At 38.9% G+C, this 27896-nt stretch overlaps 1 protein-coding gene across 1 annotated transcript in view; it reads left to right on the top strand.

The window, feature by feature from the left end:
- Positions 1-27896, top strand: part of DMGDH (dimethylglycine dehydrogenase) — an 89543-nt gene that overhangs the window by 34139 nt on the left and 27508 nt on the right. Inside the window, exons 7-14 of the mRNA XM_023545578.2 lie at positions 3674-3872; positions 16938-17107; positions 17644-17797; positions 19908-20073; positions 20509-20639; positions 21862-22079; positions 23791-23948; positions 26613-26672. Coding sequence (XP_023401346.2) covers positions 3674-3872; positions 16938-17107; positions 17644-17797; positions 19908-20073; positions 20509-20639; positions 21862-22079; positions 23791-23948; positions 26613-26672 — 1256 coding nt within the window. The remainder of the gene's footprint in view (positions 1-3673; positions 3873-16937; positions 17108-17643; positions 17798-19907; positions 20074-20508; positions 20640-21861; positions 22080-23790; positions 23949-26612; positions 26673-27896) is intronic.

The raw sequence follows: 27896 nt of genomic DNA, 5'->3' as shown, positions 1-27896 counted from the left end.
GATAGATACACGTGCAGAAAGCAGTATTCTTTGGTGGGTACCAGGGATGGGAAGTGTCACTTTCTAGACAGTAGACACTTGTTATTTTTGGTAATGGGAAAGGGAATACTGAATGCAGGTGAAATCTGCACAACTTGACCAAGATAAATGATGACACTAAGAAGTACACAAGAATAAGGGACATTTTTTGGTAAATGCTGTAATGTATACAATTTTGCAACGACAAGCAATAACAACCAAAAAATATGTGTATGGTTAAACCAAATCAAGCCCATTGCCGTTGAGTCAATTCTGACTCATAGTGACCATATATGACAGAGTAGAACTGCCCCAAAGTGTTCTAAGACTGTAACCTTTATAGAAGCATACTACCACATCTTTTTCTCATGGGGTGGCTGGTGGGTTCAAACTGCCAGCCTTTTGGTTAGCAGCCGAGTGCTTAACCACTGCTACCAGGGCTCCTTTTATATTTGTGATTACATAGGAGGATATGTATGTGTATGTGTATATAGGAAGGCATATAGTATATGTGTGCATGTATAGGTGTATCTATAGGCATATGTATATAAACATTTGTATATACATAACCAAACACCTCATGGAATTGGTTTACTGGGTTTGCCATGGGACACCTTGGTCAATTGACATAATGTAGTTCATAAACTTTATGTTCTACATCCTAGTTTGGTGAGTAGTGTCTGGGGTCTTAAAACCTTATGAGTGGCCATCTAAGGTACAACTATTGGTCTCTACTCATCCGGAGCAAAAGAGAAAGAACAAAACCAAACACTCAAAGAAGAAACTATTCTAAAGGACTAATAGCCTACATCTAGTAGCCCACTAATAGTCTCATCTATCCTGAGACCAGAAGAACTAGATGGTACCCAGCCACCATTACCGATGGTTCTGACCAGGAACACAATAGATGATCCCAGATAGAATGGGAGAAAAATGGAGAACAAAATTCAAATGCTTAAAAAAGGCAAGACTTAGTGCACCAGTAGAGACTAAAGGAACCTCTGAGACTGTTGCCCCGAGTTACCCTTTAAACTTGGAACTGAACTGCTCCCAGAGGTTATCTTTCAGCTTAATAACAGGTTCGCTTATAAAATAAACAGTATCACCAGTGAGTACTAAGATTTTTTAAAAAATAATCTATATGAGACTAAACTGTCAACATTTACTGTAAAGCAAAGATGAGAAGGTAAGAGGGGGCAGGAAAGCTAGATTAATGGTAACACAACAACCAGCATGGAATTAATGAAAATGTTGACACATTGTGAAAAATGTAACCAGTGTCACCTGAATAATGTATATCAAAATTTTAAAATGGGAACCTGATTTGCTGTGTAAATTTTCACCAAAAAGACAATAAGATATTATTTTAAAAAAAAGTACCTGAGGCAGGACATCCAGCCTACAGAGAATGGAAGCCCGGGAGTTTGTAACAGAGCAGGGTGCGTTGTTACTGCAGACTGAGGGTCCTCCCATGTTATAGAAATGGTATGGAAAAGGCTCAGGCCTTTATTTTAAAGCAGGAGGTACTAGCTTCCCTTCCAAGTTCTGCAAGGGAGATGTATCTTTTATTTTTGCTTTTCATGGAAAGAAAACTTCTGCAGATCTGGATTAAAGATTAGACCACTTGTGTTAATCTATAAAGGGAGCTAAAATATCACTGGGACACTGAAATATTACAGGGAATTTGAAGACATGGAGAAAGTTGTGCTTTCTAGAAGTATACTTTGATGGTCTTCTTGAGATAGAGGGGAATCTCCTCCCACTCCCCATGAAACAGCTATGCCCAAGTAACAGCAAATGATCACTCAACTGCCTTCCATAGAAGGTGGGTACACATTTGGGCCTGAGTGGAATAGCTCATGATCACAGAGGAAGGGCTGAGCTGCCATCTAGGAATCTCCTTCTCTGCTCTCCCTCCATGCTCTATATGCCTCTTCTCCAAATAAATGCCAAACAAATATTTAAATAATATCACTTGAAAGGACAGCCAGATTGTTAGCTGCCCCTAGGTGCTCCCATGTACTGGTTTGGCCCTGTTAGTCTGGATGCCTCCACTGTGACTGACCTAACATGCAGTCCACAGTAGGAGCAAGAAGCTGACCGGCTTCTGTGTGGGAAATCAGCCGTATAAATGGAGACGTTCTTTGTAAGCTCATCTGTGGCCTGTCTCCAACCACAGTGCTTTTTAAGACAGAAAATTGTTGTACTCCAAGACCTTGCCTCTTTTCATAGAACTCTAGCCTTTGGATATGCGTGGAAGCTGGCTGGAGTAAGAAGGTTGGTGTACCACTCCTTCCCAACTGAAAAGGTATGTTAAAAGGGGGCTAGAATCCATCAACTTAAATCTGGAAATACTTTTGTACTTTTCCCCAGGATCCTTTGGCTTTGTAAACTCCCATTTGCTCTCAGTTGGGAGAATGAAGCAGGTTTTTATGGCTAACTGAAGGATAAGGACCTGTCTTGGCAAACTAAATTGTTGGTTGGTTTTAAAAGAATTGTGATTGGACTAAATATGAGAAATTTAATAGACATAAATTTAAATTTTCTCTTAATTAGAAAGGAGCACAGCTATGAACTGAAAGTTGGAGGTTCAAGTCCACCCAAAGGCACCCTGGAAGAAAGGCCTACCAGTCTGCTTCTGAAAAATCAACCATTGAAATGCTATGGAGCACAGTTCTACTCTAACACACATGGAGTTGGCATGAGTTGGAGTCAACTTGATAGTAACTTCTTTTTTTTAATTAATTGAAAAAGGTTGACTTCCATGATTTTGTTTTTCAAGAACATAAAATTATTATTCTCAGTAATATGATAACTGCCCATCTGTAGGTATTGAATACCAAGGACCTTTAGCAAAATGAAAGTACCTTCTTAACAGGTTATTTTTTTTTAATTTAAATTTATTTATTGTGCTTTAAGTGAAAGTTTACAAATCAAGTCAGCCTCTCATACAAAAAGCTATACACGCCTTGCTGTATACTCCTAGCCGCTCTCCCCTTAATGAGACAGCACATCTCTCCTCTCCTCCCTGTGTTCCCCATGTCCATTCAACCAGCTCCTGTCCCCCTCTTCCTTCTCATCTCACCTCCAGACAGGAGTTGCCCACATAGTCTCACATGTCTACTTGAGCCAAGAAGCTCACTTCTCACCAGTATCATTATCTATCTTATAGTCCAGTCCAATCCCTGTCTGAAGAGTTGGGTTCAGGAATGGTTCCAGTCTTGGGCTAACAAAGGGTCTGGAGACGATGACCTCCAGGGTCCCTCTAGTCTCAGACAGACCATTAAGCCTGGTCTTTTTATGAGAATTTGAGATCTGCATCCCACTGTTCTGCTCCATCAGGGATTTTCTCTCGTGTTCCCTGTCAGGGAAGTAATTGGTGGTAGCCAGGAACCACGTAGTTCTTCTGGTCTCAGGCTAATGTAGTCTCTGGTTTATGTAGCCTTTTCTTTATCTTGGGCTCATCTTTACCACATGTCTTTGGTGTTCTTTATTCTCCTTTGCTCCAGGCGGGGTTGAGACCGACTGATGCACCTTAGATGGCTGTTTGCTAGCATTTAAGACACCAGACGCCTCTGTTTCAGAGATTTAAATCACTTTAGAGCATTTGTCAGTGCAGCTATGGAACACTGATGACAGTGACATGTCTTTTCAGGTTTTGGAAAGGAACTCTTCGAGTCTGATTTTGACCGAATCATGGAACATGTTGAAGCTGCCATGGAAATGGTGCCCGTCTTGAAAAAGGCTGACATCATCAATATCGTCAATGGTCCTATCACCTATTCTCCTGACATTCTTCCTATGGTGGGGCCCCATCAGGGGGTCAGAAACTACTGGGTGGCTATAGGCTTTGGGTGAGTATCCCTGTGTAATTCAACATTTATTATAGAATAATATTTTTAAATAAGTCTTGTCCCATAATCCAAGGCCAAAAGGGAAAATGTGGAGGGTCAGAGAGAGAGTTTTCTCCCTTTCATGATCAATGAAATGTGCATTAAAAATTTCAGTCTTAAAACCCTGACCATGTAATGGTTTAATCACTTCTATTGGTTTTAAAGATTAGCACATTGATGGGAAGTGATTTCCTGGAAATTTCTCTTTGCATATTTCCTGCCATTTCCATTATTCTTATCTCTTCTCATGCTGTGTAGGTCAATTTGCCTCAATTTCACAAGGATGTTTTCATAACACAGTGTGACAAAGATAATTCAAAATTCAAAATATCTAATGCATAATACATGTGATGCATTTTTCATCATAATTCGTGTTTGTCCAACATGATTTGTTTCTTTATAATTCCTCAGGTTGCTTCCTATTTTTTATTCCATTACCCCTTTGGTGTTTCATATCTAATATTTGCCCTATTAATTTGGTGAATATTGATGTCATGCTCATTTTGCTATCATATCACAGCTTCAAATTTGCTTTTCCTCCTCATTTTATTTGGTCATTTATTTTACTTATATTCAGTGATTGCCAGCTCTGTGCCAGGCCTAGTACTAGAAGAAGGATCAGTAGTTGGAAAATATGGCCCTGGTAATAGAAACAATGCCGGAGATCGAGTGATAGAATTTTGCAAGACCAACGACTTCTTCATTGCAAATACCTTCTTTCACCAACATAAACAGCGACTATACACATGGACCTTGCCAGATGGAACACACAGAATCAAATTGACTACATCTATGGAAAGAGATGATGGAAAAGCTCAATATCATCAGTCAGAACAAGGCCAGGGGCTGACTGTGGAACAGACCATCAATTGCTCATATGCAAGTTCAAGCTGAAACTGAAGAAAATCAGAGCAAGTCCACGAGAGCCAAAATATGACCTTGAGTATATCCCACCTGAATTTAGAGACCATCTGAACAATAGATTTGACACACTGAACACTAATGACCGCAGACCAGACAAGTTGTGGAATGACATCAAGGACATCATCCATGAAGAAAGCAAGAGGTCCCTGAAAAGACAGGAAGGAAAGAAAAGACCAAGATGGATGTCAGAGGAGACTCTAAAACTTGCTCTTGAGTGTTGAGCAGCTAAAGCAAAAGGAAGAACTGATGAAGTAAAAGAACTGAACAGAAGATTTCAAAGGGCCTCTCGAGAAGACAAAGTAAAGTATTATAATGACATGTGCAAAGAGCTGGAGATGGAAAACCAAAAGGGAAGAACACTCTCGGTGTTTCTCAAGCTGAAAGAACTGAAGAAAAAATTCAAGCCTCAAGTTTCAATAGTGAAGGATTCCATGGGGAAAATGTTAAACAACGCAGGAAGCATCAAAAAAAGATAGAAGGAATACACAGAGTCATTATACCAAAAAGAATTAGTCGATATTCAACCATTTCAAGAGTTGGCATATGATCAGGAACTGATGGTACTGAAGGAAGAAGTCCAAGCTGCTCTGAAGGCATTGGCGAAAAACAGGGCTCTGGGAATTGATGGAATATCAATTGAGATGTTTCAACAAACAGATGCAGCGCTGAAGGTGCTCACTCATCTATGCCAAGAAGTATGGAAGACAGCTTCCTGGCCAACTGACTGGAAGAGATCCATATTTATGCCTATTCCCAAGAAAGGTGATCCAACTGAATGTGGAAATTATGGAACAATATCATTAATATCACACGCAAGCAAAATTTTGCTGAAGATCATTCAAAAATGGCTGCAGCAGTATGTCAACAGGGAACTGCCAGAAATTCAGCCTGGTTTCAGAAGGGGACGTGGAACCAGGGATATCATTGCTGATGTCTGATGGATCCTGGCTGAAAGCAGAGAATACCAGAAGGATGTTTACCTGTGTTTTATTGATTATGCAAAGGCATTCAACTGTGTGGATCATAACAAACTATGGATAACACTGTGAAGAATGGGAATTCAAGAACACTTAGTTGTGCTCATGAGGAACCTTTACATAGATCAAGATGTGGTTATTCGGACAGAACAAGGGGATACTGATTGGTTTAAAGTCAGGAAAGGTGTGTGTCAGGGTTGTATTCTTTCTCCATACCTATTTAATCTGTGTGCTGAACAAATAATCCAAGAAGCTGGACTCTATGAAGAAGAACGGGGCATCAGGATTGGAGGAAGGCTCATTAACAACCTTCGTTATGCAGATGACACAACCTTGCTTGCTGAAAGTGAAGAGGACTTGAAGTACTTACTAATGAAGATCAAAGACCACAGCCTTCAGCATGGATTACACCTCAACATAAAGAAAACAAAAATCCTCACAACTAGACCAATGAGCAACATCATGATAAACAGAGAAAAGATTGAAGTTGTCAAGGATTTCATTTTACTTGAATCCACAATCAACAGCCATGGAAGCAGCAGTCAAGAAATCAAAAGACGCATTGCATTGGGCAAATCTGCTGCAAAGGACCTCTTCAAAGTTTTGAAGAGCAAAGATGTCACCCTGAAGACTAAGGTGCGCCTGACCCAAGCCATGGTATTTTCAATCGCATCATATGCATGAAAGCTGGACAATGAATAAGGAAGACCGAAGAAGAGTTGACGCCTTTGAATTGTGGTGTTGGCGATGAATATTGAATATACCATGGACTGCCAAAAGAACGAACAAATCTGTCTTGGAAGAAGTGCAGCCGGAATGCTCCCTAGAAGCAAGGATGGCGAGACTGCATCTTAACATACCTTGGACATGTTGTCAGGAGGTATCGGTCCCTGGAGAAGGACATCATGCTTGGCAGAGTACAGGGTCAGTAGAAAAGAGGAAGACCCTCAACAAGGTGGATTGACACAGTGACTGCAACAGTGAGCTCAAGCATAATGACGATTGTAATGATGGCGCAGGACCAGGCAGTGTTTCGTTCTGTTGTGCATGGTGTCCCTTTGAGTCGGAACTGACTCGACAGCACCTAACAACAACAACAACAACAACAACAGACCCTTGCTGGATATGTAGTAGCCAAAGTTTTTTTCCCATTCTGTAGGTTCTCTTTTTACTGTTTTAGTGAAGTCTTTTGATGAGCATAAGTTTTAATTTTCAGGAGATGCCAGTTATCTAGTTTGTCTTCTGGTGTTTGCACATTGTTAGTTATCGTTTGTATTCTATTTATGCCATGTATTAGGGCCCCTAGCATTGTCTCTATTGTGTCTTTCATGATCTTTGTCATTTTATGCTTTATATTTAGGTCTTTGATCCATTTTGAGTTAGTTTCTGTGTATGGTGTGAGGTATGGGTCCTGTTTCATTTTTTTACAGATGACATCCAGTTTTGCTAACATCGTTTGTAAAAAGATTGTCTTTTCCTCATTTAGTGGACTTTGGTCTTTTGTTAAAGATCAGCTGACCATAGGTGGATGGATTTATGTCTGGGTTTTCGATTCTGTTACATTGGTCTATATGTCATTGTACTAGTGCCAGACTGTTTTGACTACTGTGGCTATATAGTAGGTTCTGAGATCAGTTAATGTCAGTGTGAGGCCTCCTACTTTGTTCTTTTTCTTCAATAACGCTTTGCTTATTACATCTATATTCATGAGAGATATTGGTCTGTAATTTTCTTTTTTGTGGTGTCTGAGTTGTAATTAACTCAACAGCAGTAGGTTTGGTTTTTTGTTTTTTGTTTTTTTCACAGGTTGCCAAGCTTTGGTATCAGGATTATGCTGGCTTCAGGAGTATTCCTTCCTTTTCTACGCTCTGAAATAATTTGAGTAGGGGTGTGAGCTCTTCTCTGAATGTTTGGTATAAATTCTCCAGTGAAGCCTTCTGGGCCAGGTTTTTTGTTGTTGTTGTTGGTAGTTTTTTAATTCCCTCTTCATTCTCTTCTCATTATGGGTCTGTTCAGATTTTCTCAGTTAGTGCTAGCTTAGGTAGGTAATGTGTTTCTGGAAATTTGTCCATTTTTTCTAGGTTCTCAAATTTGTTGGAGTACAATTTTTCATAGTGTTCTGTTATGATCTTTTTTATTCAGCTGGGTCTGTTGTTATGTCCACTATCTCATGTCTTATTTGGGTTATTTTCTTCCTGTTCTGTTTTTTATTTACTTATTTTTTGGTCAGTTTGGCCAGCGGTTTGTCGATTTTGTTCATCTTTTCAAACAGCCAACTTTTGATCTTGTTGATTCTTCCTATTGCTTTTTCTGTTTTCTATTTCATTCATTTCTACTTTAATCTTTTATTTCCTTTCCTCCCGGTGGCTGTAGGCTTCTTTTGCTGTTCTGTTTCTGTTTGTTTGAGTTGTAGGGCTAACATTTTGATTTTGGCCCGTTCTTCTTTTTTGATGTGTACATTTATTGCTATAAATTAATCTCTGAGCACTGCCTTTGTTGTGTCCCTAAGGTTTTGGTATGGTGGGTTTTCACTCTTGCTTGATTCTAGGAATTTTTTGATTCCCTCTTTAATTTTTTCTATTACTCAGCTGTTTTGAAACAACGTGTTATTCATGTGCTTGATTTTTTTCCCTTGCTCTTCCTGTTATTGATTTCTACTTTTATGGTGTTATGATCAGAGAGAATACTTTGTATTATTTCAGTGTTTTGGATTCTTTTGAGGGTTGCTTTGTGGCCTAAAATGTGTCATATTCTGGAGAATGTTCCATGTGTGCTGGAAAAGAATGTATACTTTGTTGCTATTGGGTGGAGTGTTCCATATATGTCTACGAGGTCAAGTTGGTTGATTTTGGCCTTTAGATCTTCCACATTTTTTAAGTTTCTTTCTAAATGTTCTGTTCTTTACAGAGAGTGATGTGCTGAAGTCGCCTACTAGTGTTATGGAACTGACTATTTCTCTTTTCAGTGCTGTTAGAGTTTGTTTTATATATTTTGTAGCCTTGTCATTGGGTGCATAGATATTATCCTTCCTTGTCTTTTATGTTTGAATTTGACTTGAAATGTATTTTATCTGAGATTAGCATTGTGACTCCCGCTCTTTTTTGGTTTCTGTTTGCTTGATACATTTTTTTCAATCCGTTGATTTTTAACATTTGTATTTCTTTGTGTTTAAGGTGGGTCTCTTGTAAATAATATAATTATGGGTTGTGTTTTATATCTATTCTGCCACTCTCTGTCTCTTTTTGGGTGCATTTAAGCTTTTTATGAGTCGGAATCGACTCGATGGCACTGGGTAAGCTTTTTACACTCAGCGTGGTTATTGATAGGTTTGAGTTTATCACTGTCATATTGTTGTGCTTTTTTTGTGGTGCCGACATTTTCTTTGTTCCTCCAGCTTTCCTGTGCCGAGTTTCTTTTGCTTGTGAACTTTTTTCTTTTGTTATTATAGATTTTATGTTTACTGAGTCTTTGTTTTTCTTCTTTTTTTATTTCGATGAGTAGGTTTGTTAGCTTACTTTGTGATTACCTTGAAATTTACAGTAATCTTCCTAATTTTGAACCTGTCTTTTATTTTTTGATATCTCCTTGACTTCCTCTCCACTTGAATGTTCTATACCTACACTGGAAACCCTGGTGGCGTAATGGTTAAGTGCTATGGCTGCTAACCAAAAGGTTGGCAGTTCAAACCCACCAGGCACTCCTTGGAAACTCTTTGGGGCAGTTCTACTCTGTCCTATAGGAACACTATGAGTCAGAATGGACTCGACAGCAATGGGTATTTTGGTTATACCTACACTGTTTATTCCCCCTTTTATTGTTTTGACATTGTTGTCATTTACAGATTGATGTCTGTTTCCCTGTGTTAAATCTTTTAGCTTTGTTTTATTACTGAGAGTTCTTTACCTAGGGTCGTATCTGGCTGATGCTGTCCTTCATCCTAGACTAAGTTGTTGTCTGATGTTGTTGGTTCCATAACCGAAAGACTTCCTTGTCTTTCTTGTATGTTTGCTTTGGTTTTTATGAACTCCCTTAATTTCTGTTTTTCTGGAAATGTCCTAATTTTGCCATATTTGAGAGACAGTTTTGCAGGATATATTATTCTTGGTTGGTAGTTTTTTTCTTCCAAGGTTTTATGTATGTCATTCCATTGCCTTCTTAACTGCATAGTTTCTGCCAAGTAATCAGAGTGTAGTCTCATTGTTTCCCCCTTGTAAGTGACTTTTCGTTTTTCTTGAGCTGCTCTCAGAATTCTTTCTTTGTCTTTGGTTTTGGCCAGTGTGATTATGACATGTCTTGGTGACCTTCTTTTGGGGTCTATCCTCTATGGGGTTTGTTGAGTTTCTTGGATGGTCAGCTTTTTGTCTTTCATAGTATTTGGGAAGTTTTCTGCCAGCAGATCTGCAACAATCTTCTCTGTGTTTTCCATTTTCTACCCCTGTTCTGGAACTCCAATCACATGCAATTTTTTGAGCTTGTGTCCCAAGTCATTCCTAGGTTTTCTTCATTCTTTTCTTTGATTTTTCCTCAAATAACATGGCATCCATGGATTTCCCTTCAATCTCTCTAACTCTGTCTTCTGTGTTTCAAATTTGCTTCTAAAACCTTCTATTGAGTTGTCCATTTCTGCAATTTCGTTGTTTATCTTTTGGATTTCTAGTTGCCGTTTTTGTATGATTTCTAATTGTGTGTTTCAATGGTGTGTTTTGTATTGTTTTCCCAAATTCTTCTATTGCTTTGTCTGTATTTTCCTTGATTTTAGCTGTGTTTTTGTTGGTTTTATCTGTGTTTTCCATGATTTTGTCTATTTTTTCCTTAGTTTTGTCTGTGTTTTCTTTGTTCTCTTTCCTAATCTCTTAGAGACCCCTAAATATTAGTCTTTTGAGTTCCATGTCAGGTAGTTCTTCTACCAGAACATCATCTGATTCTTTGTTTTGGTTGCTTGCTGGACTCATCTTGTCCTGATTTTTTTTTTTATTATCTTGATATTGTCTGCTGTCCCCAAGACATTAATTTACTATTTTCTTTATTTATTGATTGTATGTTTGTTTCATCCTGCTTCTGTGTTTTGTTTTGATATGTCAGGGCAGGCAGACTGGGTGTGCTTTGCTGCTTGCTCATCTGTGGGCACAATAGCTCTCACTACCTTGTCTGGATGGGCAGGGCAGCTACTGACAGGGCAACCCTGCTTTGCTATACGCTGGTTTGGTGAGGCAGCTGATGGCAGACTGGTCAGGCACTGTCTGCCATTTGATGTTTGTTCAGTGGTGTGGGAGCATTCACGGCCCCTCACCAGATGGTTGGGGTGTCAGATAGGTAGTGGTACAAGCTCGCTTCCCACTGTTCAGCAGCTGGTTGAGTGGCAGGAGGGGAGGGTGGTGCAGGCCTGGTGTGGCGGTGGGCCTGAGCACCAGACACTGTAGCCATAGTGGCATGGTGGGGGCTATTGGGAAGGGGTAGAGGTGGCATGCAGGGCTTGGTGGTAGTAAGAAAAGAAAAGAGATAGAAAGAAAAAAAGGTCAAGAAAAAAGGCAGTAGCTGGTCATTGGGGGTGGGGTAGGCCCAGGGGCTGGCAAGAAGAGGAGGAAGTGGCATACAGGGCAGAAGGGTTAATGGTGGGAAAGTATGTGTATCTGGTTACTAGGTGTGCCGTCTCCTGTTGGAAGCTCTGTGAAGTTGCCTTCCGATACTCCCTATCAGGGGTCATTGCCGGCTGTCTTCCAAGATGTGTTAGTTGGCAAGGGGCTTTCACTCTGTATCTGTCCTTGTTCTCTGTTTTCCATCAATTTCTGCTTCCATTCAGTGTTTGATCTAGTTATTTATCCCTTCATGCTTAGGATTCCGGGACTGATGTTTGTATCTATTTTACTTAGTTTTTCAGGTCTTGCTGCAGAGGGACAGCATGGTGCATCTGTCTGAGGTGCCATTTTGGCTCCACCTCCTCATTTCTCTTTACAGATGCATAATATTCCATTGTATACATAAGCCACATCCATTCATCTCTTGTTGGACATTTCATTTTTTCCACCTTTTATGTTATTGTGAAAAATGCTGCAATGAACACTGGTTTCAGTTTGCATTCCTGCCTTTACTTCTTCACCTAGGATTGGAATTGTTGGGTCATATGGTAATTCTGTGTTCAATTTTTTGAACTGCCAACCTGTTTTCCACAATGGGTGTATTATTTTACCTTCCCCCCTAGCAATGGATAAGGGTTTCAGTTTCTCTGCAACCTCACGAACTTGTTTTTTGTTTTCTTGATCATTGCCATTCTAATGCGGGTGAGGTGATATCTCATTCTGGTTTTGATTTGCAGGTTGTTTTTAATGGCTAATAATGATAAGCATCTTTTCATTTGCTTTTTAGCTGTTCGAATATCTTCTTTAGAGAACTGTCTGTTCAAATACTTTGCCTATTATTTGGTTAGGTTGTTTGTCTTTTTGTTGTTAAATGGTAGAAGTTATATCTATAATTTTGGATATTAGGCCCTTATCTGATATATAGTTCCAAAAATTTTCTCTCAATCTGTAGATTGTCTTTTCACTTTGTTGATAAAATCCTTTGATGTACAAAAGTATTTCGTTTTTATGAGGTGTCATCTATCTATTTTGTCTTTTGCTCTGCCAGTTTTTGTTATCATATCTGATAATCTAGCATTAAACACTACATTCCACAGCTTTGCCTCTACATTTTCTTCTAAGAATCTTATGGTTTTAGTTTTCACATTTAGGTCCCTGATCCATTTTCGAATTGTTTTTTTATGTATTGTGTGAGGCACGGACCCTGTTTCATTCTTTCTCATGAGGAAATCCAATTTTCCCAGCACCATTTAATGAAGATACTCTTTCTTCCCCATTGAATGGACTTAGCACCCTTGTAGAAAATCAGTTGACCACTGACTTCAATAACAAATTTATTGATTCAGGTCAACAAATATTTGCAGATTATTGGCCTGCTCTGAGCTGTGGACAATGTCTCTAGCCTCATTATGTTTATGTTTTAGTGGAACACCTATCAACTAATTGCTAAATAAGTTAGGAATTTGCTTCCTTTAGAGCACTGGTTACTTATTACCTAGTAATTATATCTACTTGTGTTGGGCTGATGTTAGACTCCTGCTCTGAATGCTCTGGGTAATTGTTCCAGGTTTTATGCACTGGGAGCTGAGTGGGGAAGAGGACAGGGGAAAATTGGGAAATGGGGATGGGGAGTGCCATACTCTCTTTGATGGATTTGGCCTGAACCAAAAAAAGATTTTCCTATTACTTATAGGTTGAGGTTTCTAAGATATTTCTTAAGCAACTTGTTGGAATACCCACACTGGCTGTCTTTCCTTGCTTTTATTAGTATACCCATTCCCTGGTTCTAGAGACCAATGTTTACCATACCTGGCTGAACAGCAGAATAGGCTGAGGAATATGTTAATAAACAGAATCCCATCTTTGTGTTAGTCACTTGAATATTTTTCATCTTCTACATCTCATCTTTGTATTTCCTATTATTTCTACCACCAGAAACCCATTAAAGATGTGTTGATTGGAAAACAAGCAAACAGATTCTCAGACATCGCTCTAACAGATTCTGATTCAGTAGTGTGGGCAGGGACTTACGAATCTGTACTTCAATATTGTTTGTGATTCTGGTACAATCAGTCCACGGAATAGACATTTGCAAACCATCTACATGTGTGCCAGTGTTCATGTACCTACACAATACCCTAAGTCAAGCGGTTTTACTTTTGTTTTGTCACACTTCTAACAAGTTTGGTTTTCTGCTTCTCAGTGACTTACAAAGTATCTAGTTTGGTTTTCTGTCTCTCAGTGACTTATAAAGTGTCTAGCTTTTTTTTAGCTTGGTTTTCTGCTTCTCAGTGACTTGTAAAGCATCCAGTATGTTATACCAAACCAAAAAAAAAAAAAAACCTGTTGCCGTTGAGTAGATTCTGACTCATAGTGACCCTATAGGACAGAGTAGAACTGCCCCATAGGGTTTCCAAGGAGCAGCTGGTGATTTGAACTGCCAGGCTTTTGATTAGCAGCTGAGCTCTTACACCACTGTGCCACCAGGGCTACCCAGTATGTAATACGTATTTTAAAAAGTTTTTTTGAATTGAGTCTGGTTTTCTTGGCTTCGAACAGATGATAAACTGCAAATTTAAAGTGGAGAAAGTGCTGTGAGATGTAATGTCTGACAGTTTGGCAGAGTAACCATAAAAAGTAGACACAAACAGTCAAAAAGCATAGTAGCCTGTGGCCATTTAGAAGAATCTGGTTCTGCAGATGAATGCTAGAGGTGGAAGAGGAACCGAGTTCTCCTATCCTCATTAAGTTCCCTCTGCATTTTCTGTTCATATATTACTTCCTTATTAAAGTTCTATAAATCAGGCATAAGCATACACTGATATTGGCTATACAAGGGTTTAATAACCACCCTGTGTTGCTCACCTACTATGTGGTAGACAATGTACTAAGTGATTTATAAATGCTATATCAATTAATTCTTCACTTAGCACCATAAATGAAGTGTGCAGATGAGGAGGCTAAATCTCACAGAAGTTAGAAAACTTGCCCAAAGTCACACAGCCGATAGTGGCAGAACCAGAAAAATACTAAGATTTTTCTTATTCGTGCTTTTGAACTTTTAGCTCGTAAGTCAGGAGTTCTCAATAGATGGGTCATAACACTCACCTGTATTGCATTTTACATGTGATTTGTTAGTGGTTAGATAGCTGAAGTTTGTAAAAGATTTAATTTTGAAAAATAAATTAGATTTGTGTTATAAATTGAATCATGTCCCCAGAAATATGTGTCAACTGGGCTAGGCGATGATTCTCAGTATTGCATGATTGTTTACCATTTTGTGATCTGATGTGATTTTCCTATGTGTTGTAAATCCTACCTCTCTGATGCTAACGAGGCAGGATTAGGGGCAGTTATGTTAATGAGACAAAACTCAGTCTACAAGATTAGATTGTATTTTGAGTCAATCTCATTTGAGATATAAAAGAGAGAAATGAGTAGAGAGACAAGGAGACCTCCTACCACCAAGAAAGTAGCACCAGGAGCAGAGCGTGTCCTTTGGACCCCAGGGAGACACTCCTAGACCAGGAGAAGATTGATGACAAGGACCTTCCTCCAGAGCTGACAGAGAGAAAAAGCCTTTCCCTGGAGCTGGCACCCTGAACTCAGACTTCTAGCCTCTTAAACTGTAAGAGAATAAATTTTTCTTTGTTAAAGCCATCCGTTTGTGGTATTTCTGTTATAACAGCACTAGATAACTAAGACAATTTGATTCAGAATTATTCCCAAATAACAGCACTGTTCCCCATACGCTTGTTCATGCACACTGTTAAAAAGGAACAAACGTGGTGATGTAACAGCTAGACCACAGGAAAATTGAAGCACCACCTTGGCTATACCCAGGGAGTTTGTCAAGGATACAAGTAGTATCTGTCGCATGGGTTGGCTAAAAACAGGTTAAGAACCATTGAAGACGTAAGTTCCAATAACAAGAAATATATACTCTGGGGTCAGAAGACTGGGTTTGTATCCTGAGTCTTCTATTTATTTCTGTGATCTTATTTAACCACTGTGTCCCTGGGTTTTCTTATTTGTAAAACAGTTGGTTTATCATTGGTAAAATCAGGTTGCTAAAAATAAGTTATCTAGTACATATAGGTACATGGAAACAATGCCTTGTAAATGATAAAAAGTACTCAATAAATGTCAATAAAGCTTTATACAGTTTCAAGTATTGTAAACAGTATCTATAGCCTTCAATATTGATAAATATTTTATAGCATATCATGGACCCAGTTAAATGAATGTGCTGCTCTTAATAAACTTCATCAAGTGTATACTTAGTTTTTCTTGCCTTCTCGAAATTTAGAGACATTGTGAATAATTTGGATGATCCGTATTTCTTTTTTAAACTTCCAGGAGAAGAATAAATTAATGCCTTTTTTTCTTCTTGAGAAATATTCTTATAACAAATCTAGGTATTCATTTTTGTAAAATAGCAAAACTGGTATATTACTGTGGAAAAAAATAGTTAACATTTCCAGTCTTAAAGTCCTCCCAACCTCTTAGAGGCTGGGTCCTGGCTGTTAAGTTGCTGTGGTTTGGGGTACTGGATTTTCTTGTATCTTTATGTCTATTCATGTAGTTAGCTCCTTTTCTTGGTTCTCCCCCCCAAGATTCCCTGCTCATCAACTCCTCATTCAACTTCTCTTGATTTAAACCATGTTCATTAGACACGAGTGAGTGGGTAGAGCTACACAAGGCCAATGTAAAATTGTGATTCCTTCTTTCTGAAATCAAGAAACTTTATCTGCCACAATCATGTTCTTGGTTCTAAACCCACCAAAACAAGCCCGCCAAGTGACCCAGGAGTTATGTAATACAGAGGCCAGTGCTTCTTTCCACCTCTTTCCCACAGGGAAACCCTGGTAGCATAGTGGTTAAGTGCTACAGCTGCTAACCAAAAGGTCAGCAGTTTGAATCTACCAGGCACTCCTTGGAAACTCTGTGGAGCAGTTCTACTCTGTCCTATAAGGTTGCTATGAATCGGAATCGACTCAATGGCAACAGGTTTGATTTTTTTTCTTCCCCACAGGTCCCTGGGGGAAAGACCTCTTTGTTTGAGTGTTTCTAATATAATGGCCCAGGATCCTTGCATAGAGGTCATCACTAAAGGAGGTTAGAGCTAAATTGAGTCTGAGAAAAGACAGACTTTCCATCCTACAGTACACATATTTCTTCCACAAAGTTTCCTATCAGTCAGGACTGTGGTAGCTCCAAAGGGCTGATAAGGTATCAACCACACCTGTCTGTTTGCTGCCTTTCCCTCCCTTTTTTCCTAAAACGAGTGTCCTTACTGGCTTAGAGTCATAGGCTGTTTTGAAGGTATGCATCTCTCGAAACTAGCTATTAAGTCAGACAGGTTTAATTTGGATGCCTAAAAATGTAGTTTTTGAGAAAAAAATTTATATCACAAAGATTATGTTAATTGTGTGTTCTGAATAACATAGAACACTCCTACTTTGAGACCGTGCCAAATATTTGGACATACGTCATTATTTGAAAATAACATGTGTTAGTAACAGAATATTTATCTCTGTGTTTGAAAGATATGGCATAATCCACGCTGGTGGGGTAGGGAAATATCTCAGTGACTGGATCCTGCATGGAGAACCTCCTTTTGATTTGATAGAATTGGATCCCAATCGGTATGGAAAATGGACAACAACTCAGTACACCGAGGCCAAAGCGAGAGAGTCATACGGATTCAACAATATCGGTAAAGTGCAAATTCATCGTTGTCTAAAAGTGTTTACAGAATTGATTTGTAGTACCTCTGATTAAAAACAAAACACAGCAAACTCATTGCCATTAAGTCGATTCGGACCCATATCAGCCCTTGAGAACAGAGTAGAACTGCCCCATAGGGTTTCCAAGGAGGGGCTGGTGGATTTGAACAGCTCACCTTTTGGTTAGCAGCCGTATCACTTAACCACTGTACCACCAGACCTCTGATTTTAGATGCTCTTTTTCTGTTCACTGGGGGAGGGGTTGTTAGGGATCCTAAAAGGAACCTCTGAGACTCATCAAGGAATATATATGAATGTATATATTTAACATGTGGAGTTCATCACTGATTTTAAATTTTAAAAACAATTTTGCTTTATTCTCAGTATAAATGACAGACTTGACTTTTATATAAATTTAACAGATGTCACTATGCTTCTAGAATTTACATACTATTTTTTTCATTTTCTGAATACTTCCAAAATGTTTTGATTATATGCTATTGAGAGTGCCAATTATCCATTTCAGTAAGTTTTCCTAAAGAAGAACGGTTTGCCGGGAGGCCGACTGAGCGTGTTGGTGGGCTCTACAGTACCCTGGAGTCTAAGTGTTCCATGGGGTTCCACGCGGGCTGGGAGCAGCCGCACTGGTTCTACAAACCAGGGCAAGACACTCAGTACAAGTAAGTGAAGGACTTAACTTGGCCTGTGGCTCTGATTGAAGAGTAAAACTACTTGAAGTGAAGGAAAGTCAGAGAAGTTTGATTTCCCCCTGTCCATCATTCCACCCCGTTACGAGGAGCATTGAGCCTTTGGTATGGAAATTATTTTCTGACAGTGGAGGCCTAAGTCTAGTCTGCCTGACATTTGCTCACATCTAGGATACCTCCCCACTCCCACTCTCCCCGATATTCCTACATGACCCAAGAGTACAACCAGCCCCAGTGAATCCTCTGTTAAGTGTGACATTTACCAGAAGCTCAGAGGAGCCCTCCCAACCCCATCCAGGGCTTCTAAAGGTTCTCCATGGTTTAGGATGCTTGGTTGAATCACATAGTATACAACCACAGAATGAAAAGTGCCCAGATTTTTCCAGTTTTCTCTTTTTTTTTTTTTATCATGGAATAGCTCAGCGTAACTGCTTTTTAGTCTATGTGTACTGAGTTATGCAAATTATATACATAGTTGATAAATTAGGAGAAACGATCATTTACTTAACATCTCAGGTTAAGCAAAACCATGAAAAGAATTCTCTGAATTCCTCTAAACTGTTACATGCTGTTGTTGTACTTGAGATTTATAAAAACCAAAACCAAACCTGTTGTCGGTGAATTGATTCCAACTCCTAGTGACCAGTAGTGGCTGTATATTTTTTTCTCATGGGAACCCATAAACCAAGAGAAAACAAATAGCTAATTTAGACATTAAGTTACCTTTTTCGAGCTGTCATTTTGATTACTTAATCAGGTTTTGATTTCTACTTCAGACCAAGTCTAAATAGTTCAAAGAATAGTAGAGGGCTGGTTGTTGATTAATAAATTTAGGCTATATAGGCAGTCTAGATTTTTTGATTGCAAAATATTGGCTTGTTTTTAATAAATGACTCAGATAAATTCCAGATCTATTCTTCACCTTATGCTGTGTGGGTCTGGCCTAAGCTGCTTCTGTAATTTTAATAATTAAACTACAGGAACTCATTTTGCAGACTTAGTATTCTTCTCTGAAGTTAAAATACCGTATTAGGAGGCCAGTTTGTAAGGCATAAAGGACCTTTGTCCAGGCCCAGCTCTATTATTAATTGATGCAAAGGCCTTGGCAAGTCACTTTGTGTCTTTTTTCTGAAACATGAAGATGTTGGACCAGATCTTTGCTTATTCAAAGTGTGGACCAACCACATCGACATCGCCTGGGAGCTTGTTTCTAGGCAAACTAGCAGGCCCCACCTGAGACCTACTGAATCAGAACCTGCATTTGAACAAGTGAAAATGGTTTATATGGGCATTAAATCTTGAGAAGCACTGGGCTAGATAAATGGTTCATGATCCTGGCAGCATACTAGTATCACCTGAGGAGCTCCACCCTCCAGATATTGTGATTTAATTAGTCTATAGTGGGAGAGGAAACCCTGGTGGCGTAGTGGTTAAGTGCTACGGGTGCTAATCAAAAGGTCTGCAGTTCGAATCCACCTAGGCGCTCCTTGGAAACTCTATGGGGCAGTTCTACTCTGTCCTGTAGGGTTGCTATGAATTGGAATTGACTCGACAGCACTGGGTTTGGTTTTGGTTTGGTTTTACAGTGGGAGAAAGACGTGGCAATCTGCTTCTGTAAAGATTATGGCCTTAGAAACCCAGTGGGCAGTTCTATTCAGTCCTATAGGGTTGCGATCAGTCGGAATCTACTCAACCGCAACAAGCAGAGGCCCAGCCATTGGTATTATTTAAAAACACTCCCCAGGAATTCCACTATGTAACCAGGGCTGAAAACCACCAGACTGAGTAACTTTTAAGTTCCCTCCCAGATCTGAGAGCCCAGGTGTTCTATCTTATTTTCTAGTTAATTAATATTTTATTCTCTATGATACGGGTCAAAGGGATAGACAAGTAACTTCAAAGGCTAAAAAATAGGTTCCAAGATATACAAATGATTTGCAGAACAGAATTTTAGGTTGCATGTTGTTTTTCCAAATAAGAGTTTCTAGATAAACAGGACTATTTAAACGTTTTTATTCTCTAATTTTCTAAAAATGAATGGCAGTTTTGTTTTTTTTTAATGACATTAAGCGTTGTGTTCCAGGCCAAGTTTTCGCCGCACAAACTGGTTTGAGCCTGTGGGCTCTGAGTATAAACAGGTTATGCAAAGAGTAGGTGTGATTGACCTGTCACCCTTTGGCAAGTTTAACATCAAAGGCCAAGACTCCGTTAAACTGTTGGACTATGTCTTTGCAAATGTCATTCCAAAGGTAAATAACCTTCTGGGGAGACAAGGTCCAGAATCCTGGCCTATTTAATTCTCAATCCTCTCATTAAAAAAAAAAAAAAAATCACTATTTTAGCCTACTTAGTAATTTCTGTATGAACATTAGAATTTCTCTTTAATTGACCAAGAAAATAGCTAATTTTTAAATTTAAATTTTTGTTGAGTGAATTGTCATCTAAGGGCCTTATACCTTTCCTTAATTATGTCGATGGAAACTTAAAACTGTCTACAATTAAATGATCCTTTAAATTGAGGACTTCAAAATTAATCTTGAGTTTAGGTTTAGTAGATTTACAGATAATACAATCAATATAAATGATAAGATTCAGAACCTTTTCATTTTTATTTACGTGTTATATTAAAAGGGTCCATAAGATATCTATTTCATCCTGACATAATTTTAAATTTATTTGTGTAGGTGGGCTTTACAAATATAAGTCACATGTTAACACCAAAAGGTCGAGTGTATGCTGAGTTGACTGTTTCTCACCAGTCGCCCGGGGAGTTTCTGTTAATAACTGGTTCTGGATCAGAACTTCATGATCTTAGGTAAGCACACATCTCATAATAAAATTTTGTATGTATTATGTATTGACTCAATCTTACATGGAGTTTCTCTTTTATCAGTCCTTAGAAGCACAACTTCAATTCTTAAACCTTATCGTTTCAAATGAACTTCGTGTCTTTTATAGGAAAACATTTAAAGTGAGGGTCCTCCCCCCACCCAAAAAAAAAGTAATTCACTCATAGAGTTTACTGGCTGTAATAATATTAAATTGTCATTTATTAAGCATCATCAGGGTGCCAGAACCCCTTTTACACATTATCTTAATTTGCTAAATATTCTGCAATATTATTAATGTTATTCCTATTTTCAGTTAAGGAAACTGAAGTTGAAGGGACTTGCTCAATCCAGTCTTTTTGATTCTAATGTCCACCTTCGGTCTATTTAGCAAGCTGCCTTCCTAAGTTAGCTTCTCCCTTTGTGATGCTTTATGGTCTCTGGCCTACAGGTGGATCTAAATCATTGATCTATCAAGCTGAACCTTTGCATAGTCTTTAGTATACACATATTTGGAATACCATTGATGTTTAATAAATATTTTAATCTGACAGATCCTCACCTTAGTTATAAAATGATTTAAATTACATGTTCCAACCCAAGATATACTGGGGGTCACCTTAGTCACTTAGCTTTGTGTAAGTCCAGGTGAACATTTTATAATAGACTTGAATAGCTCCAAGAATTGCTCAATACATTATAAACCAGCCCTATAGGTGGGTTCTAATAACTCAACAAGACTTAGAAATTCAAACGAGCGTTTTGAGTTTTTATCACTTCTTTATGATTGTCAAAGCAGTTGTGTCTGGTGGCAGGTGCATTGTTAGCCTTTAGCAGTGCAAGCATGCTTCCCGTGTGCAGATATTAGAGAAAATTTGGGTTTAAATTAATTTTTGAAGATTGAGTCATTAGTTTAAATGCAAAGGGCTGTCACTATTTAAAGGAATTGTGAGACAGAGCTTATTTAAATTGAAGTATCTTTTATACTATGAAAAATTACTCCCATATTTATAGTGAGTGTTTTAAAGAAAATCACTTAACACGTCAGGGACTCAGTTTCCTTAACTTTAAAAATTATGTGCTTCTATAAAATGACATTCTGAGGACTTTTCTGTAAATCTAGACACAGACCATATCTTCAATGAAATAGTGTTACCAAAATGCATTATTCAAACAAGATTTAACACAATGTTTATGACTCAAATGTAGATGGATTGAAGAAGAGGCAATAAAAGGTAGATATGATGTTGAAATCAGAAATATAACTGATGAGCTTGGAGTCCTTGGAATTGCAGGACCACACGCAAGAAAGGTCCTTCAGAAACTCACCTCTGAAGATCTTAGTGATGATGTTTTCAAGTTTCTTCAAACCAAGTCCTTAAATGTTTCTAACATTCCTGTCACTGCTACTAGGATATCTTATACTGGTAAGTGGATTGACCCAGTGGCTGCAACAATGGGCTCAAACATAGCAATGATTGTGAGCATAGTGCAGGACTGGGCTGTATTTCATTCCGTTGTACATGGGGTCACTATGAGTTGGAACTGACTTGACAGCACCTGACAACAACAACATACTGGTAAGAACTGGGAAACAACCTAAAGTCTCTAAAATCTAAAAGAAGCTGCCAGAAATATATACACACACACATTCGCTTTTGTCAATGTACTTTGAACAAAGATTTCCTCTACCCAATTCTTACCGCAGTCTTGTCTATTCACTTCTAATCTGCGAGAGTGGTTCCACAAATTTCCAGTTGTTGGTCCATTTCTATACTTGCCTCTTATTTGAAAGGATAGACAAGAAAGTGAGCTTTTGGAATAGTTGGAGGGCTGACAGAATATTCAAGTCAGCAGACTCTACCTGGGAACATTCAAGATGGCCTCCCATAGCACTGTATCAGCACCTTTCTTAGAGCATTACCACTATCCATCTTCCCTTCAGCACCATAAGTTCATTAGGAAAGTCTTCATATATTGCCTAACCTTGCACATAGTGGGTATTTGATACAGAGATGAATGAATGCTCTTTAGTTCCCCACTGGTGCTCTAGGGCTCACTTCTAATCTCCTCTAGACCTCCTTGTCCCTTTATAGAAGTACTTGGTGCCCAAGCATCCATTCAACAATAATGTGTTCCCCATGTCCTGATGTTATCCTGGAAAAGCACATTACCATTGGCCCTCAATGCTGGGGAACAAAAAGAACACATAGTATTAAAGGCCATAGCTCTTCCCTGGGCTATCATTCTACCATTTCCCCTACGGTTTCCCTACCCAATCGCAGCAAAATGGTATCCAGAATAAAAAAATGAGCAGAACTGTTTGGGTTGAGTTTCATTTCCTTTGACTTTTGCCCGTACCTCTAATGTGAATGAAATGACTAGTGGGGAAGAAATGGGGAGTGGGAGGAGTCACAGACTATGGATGTCCCACAATGAAGACAATTTACATAATTGTCAGTTGACTAAGGAGTCCTGGTGGCAGTGGTTAAAGTGCTTGTCTGCTAACCAAAAGGCCGATGGTTGGAACCCATGAGCTACTCCATGGGAGAAAGATGTGGTAACCTGCTTCTGTAAAGATTTACAGCCTTGAAAACCCTATGGAGCAATTCTACTTTGTCCTGTCGGGTCACTATGAGCCAGAATTGACTGACAGCAGTGGATTTGGTTTTTAGGTCAGTTGGCTATATTCTCAAGCCTTGGGATTCTTGGGCAAGGGGGTGAGAGTTAGAGTGTCTAAACCTTGAACCCATTATCCCATTATCTTGATAAACTAAAAAACCCAGAACCTATGCCATGCTAATTATGCACCTGACATTATTGTCCCTGAAAATATAGTCAAGCCTCATGAAGCTGGGTTCAAGGGTGGAGATTAACTCCTGCATTACAGTCTTTATGTGTCATTAGAAGAGGTGTCCTACATTCCACACTCTATGAGACTCAGGATTGGGCACAAATGCACCTATGATGTAACAGTGGGGTTTTGTTGCAGCTTTTTGTGAACTGGTCTTTTAAAAACTGACAATGTCTGTGTTGCATAAATGGACTCTCTCCTGCTTTTATGTATTTTAGCTAATGCATTTTAGATCTGGTGATCATTGTTCTTACTCTGGTGTGGCACCTTTGGGTTTATTTCAGGAGAGCTGGGTTGGGAGCTGTATCACAGACAAGAAGATTCTTCGGCACTTTATGACGCTATCATGAGTGCAGGCCAGGAGGAAGGCATTGACAATTTTGGAACCTATGCCATGAATGCCTTAAGACTGGAGAAAGCGTTCAGAGCCTGGGGGTCAGAGGTTTGAAATGATACTGTCTTAATTAAAATTTTATGGCATTGTATCTGGGTTTTGTACAATATGGCTATTGTATCTGCTTTTTATAAGGGCTAGTTTTAACTGCATTAATGTTGACTCTGGCTGTAGGAGTTATGTATTATTAGATAACTTTATTTAATTGAGAGAAGTGGTTTTTCTCCTTATTTTCCCAGTTGGAAGTTCAGTGGAATTCTGACATGTTTATTCTGCTTTAATTCTTCCTGCTTGGCAAAGAGCCCTGATCAGCTGTCTCTGTGGGCTTGGAGCAGGGAGCCTGCTAACCCATGTGACCGCGGACCACCTTTCAAATTCTCTCCTCTTCCTCTGTCATGTAGCTACCCTCATTTTCTTCTTATCTTGCACCTTTTAGAGAAGTAACAACTAAGGTATCTTTATGAGGGGCAGAGGTGGTGGCCTTGGATGTGTTGGTCCAGCCTTCTTCTGTTATTAATAATTAATATTGGTAACTAAGACTTTCTGTTTGTTTAGTGCTTTACTATTTACACAGCATTTTCAAGTGCATGATCTCATTTACCCTTTCAACTCTCCTAAGAAGAGAGTTATCCCTATCCCTGTTTTATATACAATCACACTAAGATTCAGTGAATGGCGTCATCCAAATTACACAGTAAGAGGCCAAACTGTGGTTCAAAGCCTGTGTTCCTGTTTTCTCTCCAATATGCCAGGCTAGCTCTGGACCCATTACTTTGTCCAATTCACTGGTTGTTGGAAGTCATTGAGGTTTTAGGCCTGAGAGCTGAGATAAGGGATGGTGGGAGAGTATGGAGTTCAGAGTGAGGACTCTTGGGTGTGAATATATCCTCCACCACATATTAGCCATGAGGTCTTAATCCTCCAGAACCTTTGTTTCCTTTTTTATAAAATGGAGATAATAATATTTACCCTACCTAGTTATTACAGATGTAAGAGATAGTCTATAAAATGCCAGGCATATAATAGAGTGCATTTAACTGGCACCTGAGAGGGCAAAGTGGGTTTGAAAGCTCAGACAGGGCCCCTCAGGCATTTAGCCTATGGGCAGAGGCAAGTGAGAGGGCTTTGAGATAGAGAGGGCAGCCTACTGGGGCCATTGAAGGAAGGAGGGCACTGGGCAAGTTTATTCATCTATAGCACACGTGCTCTATTAGGGGTTCTCAATGTACAATTGGGACCTTAGATGAGGCCTGCTTTAGCTGTGTATAAGTTAAAAGTTGTTTTCACATCCTATAGAGTCGACTCGATGGCAACGGGTATAGAAATATATGAACACATGCATATAAACCTTTTTAATGCCCTTGCATCAGTTCCCAAATTCTGAGCTAAGATATGGACATGAAACATGGGGCATTGGTGGTTCATCTTCCATGTGGGAGAGCCAGGTTCCATTCTCAGTCAGTGCACCTCATTGCAATCATCACCCATCTGTCACTGGAGACTTGCGTGTTGCTATGATGCTGAACAGGTTTCTGCGGAGTTTCCAGGCTAAGATGGACTAGGAAGAAAGGCAGCATTTCATTCTGTTGTGCATGAGGTCACCATGAAGTGGGGGCTGACTTGATGGCAGCTAACAACAATAGCAGCAGATTATCTTTCTGTACCTTTTTCCATGGCTTTTATTTTTATGATTAAAAAATAAAATAGAGGATAATTTGTCCCCGTACTCCCTAAGGACTGAAGCAGCGGATGGAGTCCCTTGGGAGTTCAGCATTTCTCCATTCTCCTGTCTTCTGTTTTCTCTTCCTTCCTCTTGAGCTTTTCTCCTGAGTTCCCTCCAATTTCCCAGCAGTGCCACAGGGCCCTCTAGTGTTGTTATAGCAATCAATCTTCTGTGCTTTTTTTTTTTTTCTAGAGAGATTTTAAAACTCTGAGCAAATAAAAAAATAATTTTAAAGAAGCTCATAGTCAGAAATAAGAGACCAAATTTATATCATGTAAAAATAACTTTATACTGCTCATCTGGTTTATGAAAATGCTGTGTTGACTTTTAAAAGTTTGAGTATTTTTTCATGGAGTTTAGACCAGTTTTCCATATTCTTAATTAGAGGAAAATAACAACAACAAAAAATGAAAGAACAACCACCCTTATTTCAGGTCTGTTCCCAAATACTGGCTTTAGCTCTGACTTGAAGTATATCTTAATGACTCGACTGTGTTTGAAAAGGTTGAGATTAAACCCTTTTTTTTTTCCTTTCCTGGACTCTATAGAAATCATTTTTCTACCATCTGCTTTTCCCTCCTACTTATCTTGACTCTTGGCTAATTTTAAGATAAGTCAATTAGTTAGCAACTTAAAAAATCTATTTATGTAAAGTTATTACATTAAAACATATGGCAGTTTTGTTTCTGTAAGAAATATCATGTTGTGGTATCCTTCAGATGTTTATGGAAATAAAAGACCCATGGAAACAAACTGAATTTTAGCTTCCGTAGTGGCTATATTCAAATGACAGTATTTGTTGAAAGACTACAGTTGAATTTTAGGTGAAAAATATTATTTTTAAGATCAGTCCAGAATTTTCTTTTTTCAGAATCTATATGCAAAATTTAAAAAATGTTCCCTTCCCTCAAAAAAAGAAAAATATGAAAGCAGTGTTACTAAAATGATTTGTCCTCATTTAAGATTTAAGATGTGTGTTTCCCTTTTAGATGAACTGTGATACAAATCCCTTGGAAGCTGGACTGGAATATTTTGTAAAGTTAAATAAGGTATGTTTACATTCCAAAGTGTGCTTGAAGTAAACCTTAAAATTAGGATGCTGTTTCATAACAGAGCCATGCTTTTAAGTTTCCTTTTTTTTTTTAAAACCAAGTGTGTTATAGGATAACTGGGTTGAATATAAATATAAATATCAAACATCACTCAATTGCTTCATACTAATCTTTTGTTAAAATTTGATATCAGTTCAAACTATTAGAGCGTGCTTATAGATGTAAGAGAGCAGAATCTAGCATCTTTAGAGACTAACTCTAAGTTCTAAGTTAAAAATTAGTAAGGATAAGATAATTATCAGTCATATTTCAGCTGACATTCTTGTAGGAATTGTACCAAGTTGGTCGTATGTTACAGTGACTCCTGGTGACGTGTGAGTTTGTCCACCTGTTAATCAAACAGACCGCATTCATTGACTCTCCCTAGTTGCCTCACAGCATGAAGCAGCCTCACCTCAGCAGATCCATCCGATTATTAGCATCTTTGTGTGTAACTACAACATCTGAGTGTAAGCAAATGACACATTTCAAACGTGTTCAGCATGAAATGGGTAGTTACTGAGAAGCCAGTGCAGGCCCAAAGAATCATAAGTGATATTAACGACACAAAGGGAAACCCTACTTCAGTGATTCTTGGAGTGTGGTCCTTAGACAGGAGGAGTCAGCATTACCTGGGAGCTTGTTAGAAACTCAAATTCTCCGGCCTCACCCTATACCTACTAAATCAGAATCTCTGGAGTCAGGCCAAGATATCTCTGTTCTAACAAACCCTGCAGAGGATTCTGGTGCACGTAAAGTTCGAGAAGCTCTACTCTCCATGATTATGATGAAAAAGCATATTATGCGGCCAACTTATGACAGCCCGGCTCACCTGTAAAAGTTCAACAAATACAGATGAGGTCATCCCACTGAGCAAGTGCCGTAGAGTTATTATTAAAAGGCTTAATACATAGAGTTGCAGTTAGTGGCAGTATTGAAGGATTAGGACAGTAGCTGCTACTTAGGGTAATTGTTGTCAGTGCCTGGTACCAGCCCCCTCACGGTGATCCCAGGAACAACAGAATAAAACGCTGCCCGGCCGTGAGTGGACCCTTGTGATCCACAGAGTTTTCCTTGGCTGATTCTTGGAAGTAGATCATCAGGCCTTTCTTCTTAGTTTGTCTTAGTCTGGAAGCTCTGCTGAAACCTGTTCAACAACACATCAGCAACACAAGCCTGCCA

Source organism: Loxodonta africana, chromosome 2 (genome assembly GCF_030014295.1).
Source record: "Loxodonta africana isolate mLoxAfr1 chromosome 2, mLoxAfr1.hap2, whole genome shotgun sequence".
NCBI classification, from domain to species: Eukaryota; Metazoa; Chordata; class Mammalia; order Proboscidea; family Elephantidae; genus Loxodonta; species Loxodonta africana.
This window is presented reverse-complemented; position numbering and strand designations above follow the sequence as displayed.